The sequence below is a fragment of the Tauraco erythrolophus genome, chromosome 12 (assembly GCF_009769465.1).
Source record: "Tauraco erythrolophus isolate bTauEry1 chromosome 12, bTauEry1.pri, whole genome shotgun sequence".
In the NCBI taxonomy this organism is placed as follows: domain Eukaryota; kingdom Metazoa; phylum Chordata; class Aves; order Musophagiformes; family Musophagidae; genus Tauraco; species Tauraco erythrolophus.
In genome coordinates this window covers 15,254,916-15,267,927 of record NC_141476.1, presented here as the reverse complement: position 1 = coordinate 15,267,927, position 13,012 = coordinate 15,254,916, and the positions used below count along the sequence as shown (strand labels likewise).

Here is a 13,012-nt window from a genome sequence, read left to right as displayed (position 1 = left end):
TAATGAACTTGATAATTTTCTTCATTTTGGCAACTGCTTCTCTGCTCTGCATGATGGTATCTCTAAAAAGAGTGTGAGCTCCAAAATGTGACCTTATCAAGACCTTAAATCTTAAAGGAACAATACCTAACCACAGTCCAGTCATCTCTGCCTGTTAAGAGCAGCAGTGTTTCTACTGATAGAATAAGGCTTTGGAGAGCACAGATCTGTGCTTTATTCTAAACCCCGCTATTGTGACTCTCCATATCAGATCTTTGTGTGAACTCTGGTAATATCTCCTTCATGCATCATTTTTCCGGCAAGAAAATAAGACTATAAGAATTAACCACATACAGTGAGTATTTGAGATTCTTTGTTAGAGGTACTCTATAGTAAGTACAGGTGATTGAAGCTGTTAGTGTTTATGAATGGGTAAGGAACAGAATTTGTAAGGCACCTGAGAGTCCAGAGGTGGAGACAAGGATTTTGGAAGGTTTATAGAAATCGTTAAAAGATTAGGAACCTGCTAAGGAAGGAACCTAAAGGCAAACAAGAGATGAAGAAAACATGTGATGCATGGCTGTCAGATAGCATCTTCTTATTGACCATAAAATAAATTACTAGATAATAAATGTAGCTGGAGTGGAGTCTCCTCTGGAGCTTTTTCAAAGGAGAACTGGTTTCTCTACTTTTAGGCCAAAATGTCCATGAGTTACAGATAGCAGAAAACTATTTATAACCTGCTATAATAGAAAACTCCTTATGCAATTTCACATCCCATTGTATCAGTTCATACGGGTTTCATTTCACATACTTTTTCCTACCTTCTAACACAAAATAAAATCTATACATTACATCAGCATGTGTGCATTTGCAATAACAGGTACCAATAATGTAAATGTAAATATGGTTTTAAATGATCCCTGCTGTGTGGATCCTAGAGGAGGAAGGAATAAATGACATTTTCTTCAATTTTCCAAAACAAACTAATTTTTTGAAGTTTTGTTTGTTTTTAAACAGAACATTGTAGCAATGAATTTGCTAGAAGTTAGATCTTCAGACTTTCAAGGCTCTAAAAACTGTAGCTTTTGTGAAGAAAATAGTATACTAAGGTTATAGATAGTCATTGGGGCCCAGTTCATTATTTTTACCCCAGCAATGTGTATCCTCTAAGCTGACATGAAAGAGCTGTAGGGCATTGAACTAGAACCCGTTGATAAATTGTGCTGAACAACTGGTACAGGGCCAGCCCTGAAAGCCTTGGCAGGAAAAGCCTAGCACAAGATATGCTCTGTGAGTGAGCGAGGAGCGTCCGGTTCAGGACGCAGCAGTAGCTGGTAAGAGCAATCAAAGCAGATGTCTTTAGTGGCGTCTGTTCCCTGTCTTCCTGCCCATATTCTTCATCATATTAACTTCTTTTAAATAAAAGAATGCTAATACGGAAATGTTCAGCACAGGTAGATAGATGCATTATCATTATCTTAATTTAGGCAGGTGAAACCAGGAGAGTCAACTGCCTTTGGAGCTCATGCAAACCACAATGCATTGTATTGTTGTTCAATAGAACCAGTGTAGTGCTGGGTCTGATAGGAACATCAGACTCGGCTGCAAGAAAGGTTCACTGATATTAGGAAAAACATAATCCCACTTGAGATTATGAGAAATACATAATTTAAACCAGTAGTATCTTGAATCATTATTAAAAAAACTAAGCTGTTATCATTAGTATCTTTTTTTAAAAAAAAAAAGAAAACTAGTAGTGTTTGTCAGATACTTTCATTTGACAGAAATTGCACATAATGCTCTGAATTTCATTTTTTTAAATAAGTTTTTAATGTTGAAATAGACTTCTATGTTCCTCTGATAATTCATGGATTAAAGACCCAAAACCAAATGATGACTTGAAGTGTTAATTAACGTTTTCATGTTGTTTCAAGCACATCTTCATCTGTTTCATCACAAAACACATAGTGTGTGTTCCTATAGCTGTTAAATTTGTATCAGTAAATATAATTTGAGGTAATGTGAACATAAATATGTTCAGCTTCTGGTTCTTTATGTTTAATTACAGAGACATTGGCAAATTGATAGGTGTTTGCCTTGTGTATTCTTCATGTTATATAGCAATGTCTTCATGTTTAACTAAACTGTAAATGGTTTAAAATATGACCGTGTGGTGTCTTCAGTTCATTAGTTTGCTTTTTTTTTAATTTAGGGCTTACTTTCCCTTTTTATTATAAGACTGTTTTTTTTCTAATTAATTTTAAATAATCATTTTGAAGGAATTAAACTCTCTGGTTTTATTTTATTTGTTTGTTTTTGTTTTTTTTTTTTATTCATGTCTTTCCCAGCTGTAGGTATCCAGATGAAACTTGAATTTTTCCAGCGGAAATTTTGGACTGCAAGCAGACAGTACTGTTTTAAATTGAATTTTCCTTTGGCATTGAATCCACAACAGCTTTCTAACTGGGCAAATGACGATCTGCAATTTTTTTGTCACAACAAAATATTGTAAGAAACAATCTATTAGAAGTATATGAAGGCTAGCTCTTCTGATTTATGTTCCAGTTCATCATTACAAACATAATTCAGTGGTCAAAGCCAGTTGCTTGGTTTCATATTTTAGAAACAAGTAGAAAGGTTATTAACTTTAGGCCTCTGTACATAAGGAGTTACTTCATTGCCTTACACATGTTGATTTCTTCCTCAGAAAAAATGGAAACAGTAATCAAACTGTGATATTTATTTGTTTTCAGTGATAGGAGAATTACACCTTCTTACTTAGTACTATCTTCTGACATTCAGTAACTGAAGTATCACCCTAGATTAATGAACTAAACTAAATTACTGAATCATGGTTGGTATTCATAGTCTTCGATAAACTATACTAAAGTGTTCAGGATACAGAATTTGTGCTCATTGAAGAGGATAATTATATACTTTCTACCAATTAGGAGATGCCATCCCTCCAATCTTCCAACACATGGAGGAGATTATGGTGTTGAAAAGAGTTGAAATTGTTACAGTGTGAATGCACCCTTCTCTGCAGACAGGAACGAACAGGATTGGTCAACAGATTTAAAACTTTCCTAGTCATTTTCCGAACAATTGCTGTCAGATAAAAATGTAATCCATATCAACTTCTTTGTAATTGTGCTCATCTGGATTTTTAAATGTCATATTTTGTAATCATCAACGAGAAATGAAATATTTTATTGATTTTGATATCATCTCTAGTGTGCATCTCTCGATGGCAGATGTGCTATAAGTTGTGATGATGAAGTAAGTATCTAACAGATTTTTTTTTTTTCCATTTATACCTCCACTGCAGTACAACATAAAGTTGATGAATTTAGTTTGAACAACTCATTGTACATTATATATCCTGGCATAATTTGGAATCATCTGCTAAATATTGTACTATTTAGAAAGTGAGGCTTTTTTATGACTTCTTACAACATTCATTGAACTACAAGGTTGACACCGATACCTCAAGTATGCATTGTAATAACTTAAGCTTTGTGAACCTGGTTTTGGAAATAATTTGAAGCTATTCTAAAGCAGTTGTTTGGCTACTTTATTGTTCTTCTTAGAAACTAATTTCTGATGTTTGCACTAGAATTAGGCATGAATTCAGAGCTGAATATATGCAGAACTAATAACATTAATAGCACTTCAGAAGTGAAAAAAGAAGTAGCTTTAGTCAGTTAGGGTTAATGAAATCATCAAAGTAGCTTTTTATGTAGTTTAATTTGTTAGATAAAATAGTATTTTTAATATCTTATGTGTAGATTTTTGCAAAGCATTTGTCATCATAGCATATGATGTTTTGGTTAAGCAATCAATGTATCACAGGTTAAATGAGTTAAAAAGTGGCTAATAAGCACAGACTGTATTGATATGTGGGGAGAAATAAGTCATACACAATTCTAGAAATCAAAGTTGGGTTTGAGATATTGTATCATGTATATTTAGTGATTGGAAGAAAACAAAGCAGTTACTGATATAACATCCGCATGTTATCTCTAAACTGAGTGAATGGTGTGAGGAGATCTGGATCACCTGATAAACTGTGCTTAAACAAGCTATATGAGTTTAAATATGATAAAATGTAAATTCATACATCTGGTAATAAAAACTGCAGACTTTATTTGTATGATACTTTTCATTCAGTGGCCAAAAGAACTGTTGCAAAACATAAATAAAAGAAAAGAGCCTGTTTGGCTCTGTAATTCATGCTAATGCAACGTTTTTGCAACCTTTTTTTCAAGCCCGATAACAATTTTTATACAGTTTCATTCCATTTTTGTCTATGCTTAGTTGTTTTCAGGAAAGCTGCTGCCTGTATGGCCAAGAGTCAGCATCCAGCGCAGCATTAGTTTTTATATCCTTTTCAACAAAGCATGACACATGATACTCGGAGCAAACCAGGAAAAACTGAGCAGTTGCCCCACCATTGCAAATTCTGGTGTTTAAACAATGCCTTCTCATGTCTTTCTCTGAAGCCATTTCTTCTCACATGTTTGTGTCACTACTTTTTGCAATAGGGACCCACAGATGTTACTTGCGATATTCCATATATCTTTATCTTCTCTTTCTCTGCTTTCTCTTCTTATTTTTCCTATAGTCTCACCTTATAGGTCTCTTTCCCAGCATTTGAAATAGACTCCCACTTATCACGAGGTGCTGCTTGCCTGTGTTAATGTATTTCCAATGGAATCTCCCTGTCTTCCACCACCTGAACCACTGCCCTGACTGTATTCCTGCCTATACAATAGCTAATTCATTTGGAGTGTGTTCTGTGTTGTGTAGCACTAAGTTCGTTCAGGGCTGTTCAGAACATTTAAAAAAAATAACAAGAATGGTTACGTAGAGTGCTGTGTGATGTTTACTGTAGTGAAAGTTAGCAGAGTTGGGCTTTCCTGAGGATAGGTAATTCAAAACTTTAAATAACCATGGTAAAAAAAAAAAGTTCACAAATGTGATTGAGTGCTTTCTAATATGGGCTGTTATTGTATTGGATATTTAGTTGTTTAAAAGCAAAAAATGTTTGTTTAATTTTTTATTATTTTTGTGTAAATTTATTTATAAAATGTGTAAAAGGTACATCATCGATCTTAGCAATCTCACTTCTAGGATGCTATTTCACAACTTCTTATACTGTGACATTGAAATTTTGTTTTGAGTCCAGCACATAGGTGTAGTAATATTTTTTTAAAAAAGTATATACCTGTTTAATAGGAAATTCAGATCACAAAAATTATTCCAGGGAGAAAGGCAGAACTTAAAACATTTGCAATTACAAGAGTGGAACACTAATTTCTTCAGCATACCAAATAAGCAAAACTTACAACAAACTGTAGTTAATCTACTATGACCCTGGGATCTAACAGTTGGAGGATAGAGATACCAATAAATATTGGAAAATAAAATTTACAGTAAGCCAAAACACAGAAGTCTGATGATCATGCCATCTTTGGCAATGAAATGGGCCATCTATTGAAAAGAAAATCTACAGAACTGTTAATTACCTATGTTTTTGTGGCCTTGCTTTACTGTAGCTTGCACATAATGTGCTGGCTTTATGTTGAATTGTTTCCAGCAGCTTTAATATTCTCATTGATGGGTTTCTAGTCATAGCTAACCAGCTCAAGAAGAATAACTGCAGGTAGTCTGGGTAAAGTTAGAGTGCTGTATAAAATCTCCTTGTTTAGCCTAAACCACCATACTTTTGGGATTAAAAACTAGGCAGAGATTACTTCCTTCATTTTTGATGGCCTTTGTGATAGAATAGTAATATTACATAATTTCTTGTGTAAAACATGCTCCTGCTGCAAAACGTCCAACTACTTAATCAAAACAAGCATTATCATTACTGCAAAAATGTTTTGGTCTGTCCTTGCTAAGAAGCAAGTACATACTGATAAAGACACCCAAGAACGCACAGCCAGAAACTGTCTACTCTTCTTTTTTATCGCATTGGACAGTTAATAAGAATAGTCATATAATTTGTTATATATTCATGCAGAACTTCTTTTGCTCTTACATCCATATGCAAAGAAAACACAAGCAGTTGAAAGTCTCTTCAGCTACTTTCACTTGACACCAGCAGGAGCCATGTAAGCATATGGAGAAATTTAGTAATAGTGTGAACCTTGGTGATTTAGAGATTCCAAACTTTTTTAAAATGACAAATATACTGTTGATAGAACTCAATCAAATATCACAGCTCCTCTGTTGAGTCTGTTAACTTTCACAGCTGTCTTTTCTCAATGGCAAGAAAATATCTGCTGAACAGTCATGGTAAAAATTAAAGCATTAAAATAGAGTGGCACATTAGTCGTATAGATAATTAGTTGATGACTTTGTGTGATACCTTTGATTCTAAAATACAGACATCTAATTAATTAAAATCCCTTTAAAAAAAAAAAAAAAAGAAAAGGCGGCTTTGAATTTGCTCATTTCTTCTTATTTTCCTGATGTCTCACATTTTATTTTAATGTTCTGTTTTCGTTCTTTTTGGTTTTAGGTTTCTTAACCCATATTACATTCCATTACTGTTATTGTATATTGGAGCTGTGAAAAATACATAGAGGACTTGAACTGGATCAAAGTTACTGTAATTCAAACGTGTTCTCAGACCTCAGTCAACATTCTTGCTGTGTTTATTCTGGACTTCATGCCTACTCTATTTTACAAGCTCAGGGACTCTCCACCTATGGAACGTTCCCCTTGAAATCTGAAGTTCACTGAACTTGAACCTTTGGGCAAACGTGTGCATGGTTCACTTCCAATACCTGTGAAACATTGTGAATTAAACCTCTTTCGTGCAGCTCTAGTCTATGCAAATGCTATTATCCCATGTATTAATCTTGCATCTGAAATCTCCGTTTGAGATTTGCTAATGTATTGGACAAGTAAACGCACTCCACTGTCCTTTGGCAGTGCTAAACTGAAGTTGCAAACTGCTTCTTGAATGCAGTGCTGAATATTGAAAGTTATTTATCTTCCTAGCAAGCAGGTGAATGAATGGCCCTGAATGAATGTTTTTCCATTGCTAATGTTTTTAAAACAGATTGAAATAGAAACCCTCTTACCTTCACTTTCCTCCAGAAAGATACAGATTCCACTTATTGTGTTATGCCTGTTTCCAGTAATAATGCTAAAACATTAGTATCTTTTTAAATTCTGAACAATGCTAGTGAATTACTATGGCTTAGAGATTTGAGATATGGCTACTAATTCTTGAATTGAGCCAGTATTTTCCCAACTGCATATGATCCATAAACTATGAAATTAAGCCTACACGCTTGCTTGTCCAGCATAACTACTTTTATTTATTTTTCTATACTGCGGAGAAATATTGTTTCTAAAGCACTATCTTTTGATTAATCTTTCATGCATGAGGACTGCAAATATGTATCCTCAAAAGAGCTCTTTGTTGACTTAGCTCCTTCCTAATAAAGTTAGTGGGAGGTTTATGACTGACTTTGGGGAGAGCAGTGTTCTGGTGTTACAGTCTACTTCTGAAATTCCACCCTTCACACACCATTGAGGTTAAGTAGCTGCCTCCTCTGAATGCATTAGCTCTATCCGATTCTTTGCCAGCATCATCAGCTTTTCACATTGCATTGCCAATTTTTGGCTTTCTTGCAGATCAAAGGGTGGAAATGAGTTGTTTCAACTTCCTTTTTGACAGGTTTTCTGTCACTGGGGTGTCTAGTTTAGGTTCCCCTATTAGAATGAATATCTTGCATTTCTGTTAGGGGATGACATTCATTCCAAACTCTTGCCTGATTCGGGCTTCTTTGGTGTTTTAAAAACTAAACTTCAAGCTAGCATTTCTGCAAATCTCTCCGCTTCTGCAGCCCCACAGAACAGTACTAATATGTGGCCGGAACAAGAATCAGACATATCTAAGCATCTCTTGAAAAATTAGACTGCATTTTCGCGACATCTTGCACAACTACTGCTGCATGGAACTGCTTTCCTCTCTGCAACAGCAAAGGGATTTTGCTGGATGTGCAGAGTGTAGCAGAAAGCATATTTTATCTTGTCTCTGTGCAACCCATTTGCAGCAGGAAGGTTTGAATGAAATGCAAAGCCACGATGACTCCTATTTGGAAGCTATCCTACGGAGTCTTTTTTTTACACAAATGTCACAGAAAATTCAAGAAACAATGATAAAATATTGCTGATTTAGACCAACAATAGAAATACGTTAAAGATTTAACACTGAGGTAGGTATTTGGCAATACTGAAGAGAAGCTGAGTTATATCAAGGTTTGAGTTGAACCTTATGTTTAAACACTGAAGCGCAGTAATTAAAACTTTGCCTGTAGCAAGTAAATCACTTGAGGTTAAAATAGTGCATGTGTGTATGGAGGGAAGCACTGATTTGGGTTTACCTTGCTTTATACAGTTTATACGTCTGACCTACGAAAAGCTAACAGTCCTACCTCTAAATCCAGTTCCCAATTAAAAACACAATTTGAAAAGCTTTAGGAGACCTGTGGGGCCTCTTTTACAGAAGTTTCTGGTCCCATCCCCCAATGAACAAATTAAAAAATATTACCTGGTCCCCTGTTGGTCCTCCTGGCTGACACTGTGTTTTCATTAATACATCATTAGGGTAATGACATTCTGCTGATGTTTTTCTCCAAACACAAGAGAACCCATCAAGCATTGCAGAGTTCTGTGCCCTTGCAAACTTAGTTATAAGGAAGACTTTTGAGAATGGATTATAAAACACTGATCTTGTTCTTTTTATATTTGTTTATAATTATCTTATATCTTCCCTTTCTATACACATCTTTGCTTGGTTTTGCATGAAACAAATTCATAAAATTAGATAACATCCCATAAGTTGAGACTACGTTCACTTAGTAATTATGTGAACCACCATAACAACCTGAAAGCTTCATCTATTTAGAAGTCACTTGGAATTAGAGTAAAGTAAGTAATTAACTTATTGCTGTAAAATAAAAAATTAAAATCATACTTAATTATTTTTCAGGCAATCAACTGTTACCTAATAGATAACAATGGATTTATTTTAGTGTCTGAAGACTATAGACAGGTAAGTGAAAGATTTTTATTCTATCTTCTCATGTAACACATTCATATAAATTACTTATTTTTTTAAATAGGCCACTATCTTAAAACATTAAGGAATTAGTAACATAAAATAAAAAAAAAAAAAGCCCTCAACAAAGAATGTAAGATGTTTTTCACAGGAGCTCAGTTTCTGTCTCCTATTGGGGCAGGGTCTGCTCTTATAAATGCTCTCTTAAAGGGCTTTTTTTTTCTGCAGAAGTGCCTGTCTTCTGTAAGACACTTTTACCCCAAGAAAAGGGGATTTTCTGTGGCATTTTTCCACATGAAAAGGTTGAGGAGGGAGGGAGGATGCTGAGGACACAAAGCTCTTACATTCAAACTTGAGATAATGAAACTTTGTGGAGCTGTTAGCTGAGGAGATTTTTTTCTGAAGTGGATTACAGTCATTGAAGGATTAAAACTAAGCACTCAGCATCACAACAGAGAGGACAAGGATCATGATTAATGAGAAGATCATTCAAAACATTAATTTGGTTTGTCTTCACAGAAAATTGTTGAAAAATGAATGTATAATCGCTCAATCTTTATGAAGGAATGTACCATCGACATTCTCATTAAGTTTTGCTGAAAAATGCTGGGATGGTGCCCCAATTATGCCAGAATTGTCTAAAGCTGAATTTCTTTATGTGTTGGGATTGTGAATAGGAATATCCACACTCCTATTTAGCCCTCAGGTGAATTAAATTTGTTATGACTAGTTTGATTACAACTAGCTGAGAAACAGCTATGGAAGAGCTCTGGGTGACTTGGAAGAGCGACTGGAGAGGAGATAAAAAGATCTAAGTGAATGGCAAAAAAGAAGCAAAACTGAGCAGTTTGCTTTTAATTTAAAAGTGAATTATTGCAGCCTTAAATCTGACACTTCTGAAAATAAAAAATATGGATATTTTTTACGTTTGCATAGTACAAAGGTAATTGCATGTTTCCTCACAATCCCTCTCTCCCTTGCTCCGTTTGGTTGAGACTTTGAGAAGTCTATTAGCACATAATAAACAAGGGAAATACAGTTTTTCTGAAACTATTATCCTTCCAATGTGTACTAGAGCATTAACTGCTAAGCATGCTGTACTGTGTCATCAATAGCCACTCTTCATGATATGTCTTCTTATAGGCAAAAGAGAGAAACGAGATTGATTATTTTGTTTTACTTTATTAAATTTATTACTTCCATCCCTTTAGTATGTCAAGCATGTTCTGAATATAGTTCTATGGTGTAGCCAAAAAATATGAACTGAAAACGTAACATTACTTAAATATTAACTGTTTCATGTTAGAAGCAGCTGTTTGGATTTTTTTTTGCCCTTACATTGTTTATCAAATCTGTATTTTCTACTTAGTTGAGCAATGACCTAAGAAAAACACTCGTTGTAGATTAATCTTGAGACTTTTAAAACATTTTGGTCTCATTATTCACTCTGTTGTCGTCGTTGTTATTATTATTCACAGGTACTTAATTGTGACTTGTAACTGATTTAGTAGTTGATAGTGGACTACAGCCAATAAAAATTATTAGGAAGAGATTTTTCCTTTGGTAGTTTACCTGATACCTGCCATTACATTTTCCCGTGAAGAATATAGTGTGGACAACTGTTGGACCAGAACTAGGCTAGAAATGTGTTATGACTTATTTTTTTAGATATGACAGATCAAAGCCTAAGATGGACAGTGAGGTTGTCTCTATGTTTATATAACGCTGTAGTAAGATTATGATAATTACGGTTGTATATGTTTATTTTTATATGTGTGTGTATCTATACACTCTATATTTATTGTGGATGGAGAAGGGGTAGGGCAGAGGGATGACACATTATCAATTACTCACTTCAGCAGTTTTCTATGGACTTTCCAAAAATGACCTGAACTGCTCTAAGAATCTTGTTTGGGGACAGTGTAATTGTTCATCTGAATTACAACTAATCCTAATGTGTTAAAAAATAATGATAATCCAGGTGTTACTGCTTTAGGGGGAGAATTAGCATTTAAAAAATGGAGGTTTGTGAAGAGAGCTGTCACTGAAATGTCTTTGTAAGTCTGAAGCACAGCTTGATAAATCAGGTTTATTACTGTCTAAGGTTATACTAGTCATTTATGGTTTGGGCTTTTTGACATTGACTGCCTCTCCAATAGTTAGGATCATCTTTCTTCATCAGTCAGCTAGGGCTATTGAAACTAATATTTTTAGTTATATAAACTACAAATGTTCCTCTTGTTTCTGGGAGACTTTACACACCCTCATGTTTTGGAAAATGTTCCAAGTTTCCCCTGAGTCAAAAAAAAAAAAAAAAAAAAAAAAGGCAAAAATTGCTTTTTAGATGGAGGAATGTCTTTTTTTGGCTAAAGCTGTAACTTTTCTGCTTGCAAACTCCCAGGTGCATACTTGAGGTCAGCTAAGTTCCTTGTAATGGAATTGGGGTTTAGTTCATACAAAACCTATGGAATCCATGCAATTTGAGAGTGTAGTGCCCTTTCCCCCTCATAAATTGTGGGATTTCTCCCTTTAAACAATGCAGAGAACATACCAAATCCCTCTGGGAGTCGAGGCTCTAAATAAAAATGTCTTCCCAAACTAGAAAAATGCTGTACGTGCAAAATTTTCCAATGTCATATGAATGGCTGCAGATGATGCAGTCACTTCCGTATTACATACCAAATTCATAACAGGAATGTTTGTTTTCTCAACAGAGATTTATTTTATTAGTCCACCTTTACTGAACAAGGACAAAATGAGTAATTCATCAGGCTGAGTGGTTTTAAGTATAAAATGACTCTGAATGGAGTTAAAATTTATAGGATTGATGAAATGTAGTGTTCCAGCTCCTTAAATAGGTCATGCAGGAATTATAAACAATGTTTTTTTATGACTGTTTATGAAATCCTCTCACAACCTGTTTATATCTTTTTTGAGTAACATTTTAATCACAAGGGTTTGTGATCAGATTAGTGTGTTTTCTTTACAAGCTTTAGGTTTGGATGGCTTTTATTTCTGATATTAGATGTTATATAATGTACCTCAATATATTGTATAAGCTCTCACATCTGCTCAGGGATAATAATGTAATCCCTATAACTTGCCATGACTGTGAATTCCTCTTCAGTTTTTATGTAGCCATAGTCCTGAAAACCTAGCTATGTAACTGTCAAAGCCACTCTTGTCAGATGCTAGAATATGCCAGTTTAAATTGCATCCAGTGTTGCTACACTTTGGGTAATTTCTTGCATTTTCCCCTTACAGACTGGTTACTTTTTTGGGGAGGTTGAAGGGGCTGTGATGAACAAGTTACTAACAATGGGCTCCTTAAGAGGTAAGAATTAACTCAACTTTATATCTCTTAAAAAATGTTGTAACAACAAAATTAAATAAAACAAATCTAAAGTCATATAAAAGAAGGCCAAGAGTGGCAGCGTGGCTGGGTTCTCATTCACACCTCTTTTCCATATGATCTGAGGGTAACTCGATGCCATTGAATGTAAGGAGCATTGGAGCCAGCCTACAGTGAGTTTCTTGTTCACAGAACAGTTTATTTGACTATGATGCTAAACTGTGCTCTTCTCCTGGTCCGCTGTGCTCAAGTGGAAAAGGGATTGGGCCATATCTACTACTGAACAATTCTGAATGGCTGTAAAGCTAATAACTGAGTCAACATTAAGCATTTTGACCTGTAAAATAGTGGAGATTGCTCAAACCAGGTAGTGCGAAATGCCCTTCTGTTAAAGGGAAGGAGCTTCTGCCAGTAATTCACTTTCATTCACATGCTAACTCACCTTTGAACATTGTTGTGACTATTGACCTGGTCTTACTATCATCATGACAATAAAAACTAATCGTGATTTTATGTGTCACCCTTTGAAATAAATTATACATCCTGGAGAAGTAAGAAATAACTTTTCTCTTTAACCTGTAACTCAACACTGGAGT

At 34.9% G+C, this 13,012-nt stretch overlaps 1 protein-coding gene across 3 annotated transcripts in view; it reads left to right on the top strand.

Annotated features, from left to right (window-relative positions):
- CACNA2D3 (calcium voltage-gated channel auxiliary subunit alpha2delta 3) overlaps window positions 1–13,012 on the top strand; it is a 445,975-nt gene that overhangs the window by 397,183 nt on the left and 35,780 nt on the right. For 2 of the 3 annotated variants that reach the window (XM_086618882.1, XM_086618881.1), the window contains 5 exons: window positions 2,331–2,391; window position 2,989; window positions 3,217–3,261; window positions 8,996–9,058; window positions 12,329–12,392. In XM_086618882.1, the coding sequence (XP_086475008.1) occupies window positions 2,331–2,391; window position 2,989; window positions 3,217–3,261; window positions 8,996–9,058; window positions 12,329–12,392 (234 nt within the window). Of the gene's footprint in view, window positions 1–2,330; window positions 2,392–2,988; window positions 2,990–3,216; window positions 3,262–8,995; window positions 9,059–11,315; window positions 11,356–12,320; window positions 12,393–13,012 lie in introns of all 3 variants that reach the window. The other variant, XM_086618879.1, reaches the window with a different exon arrangement.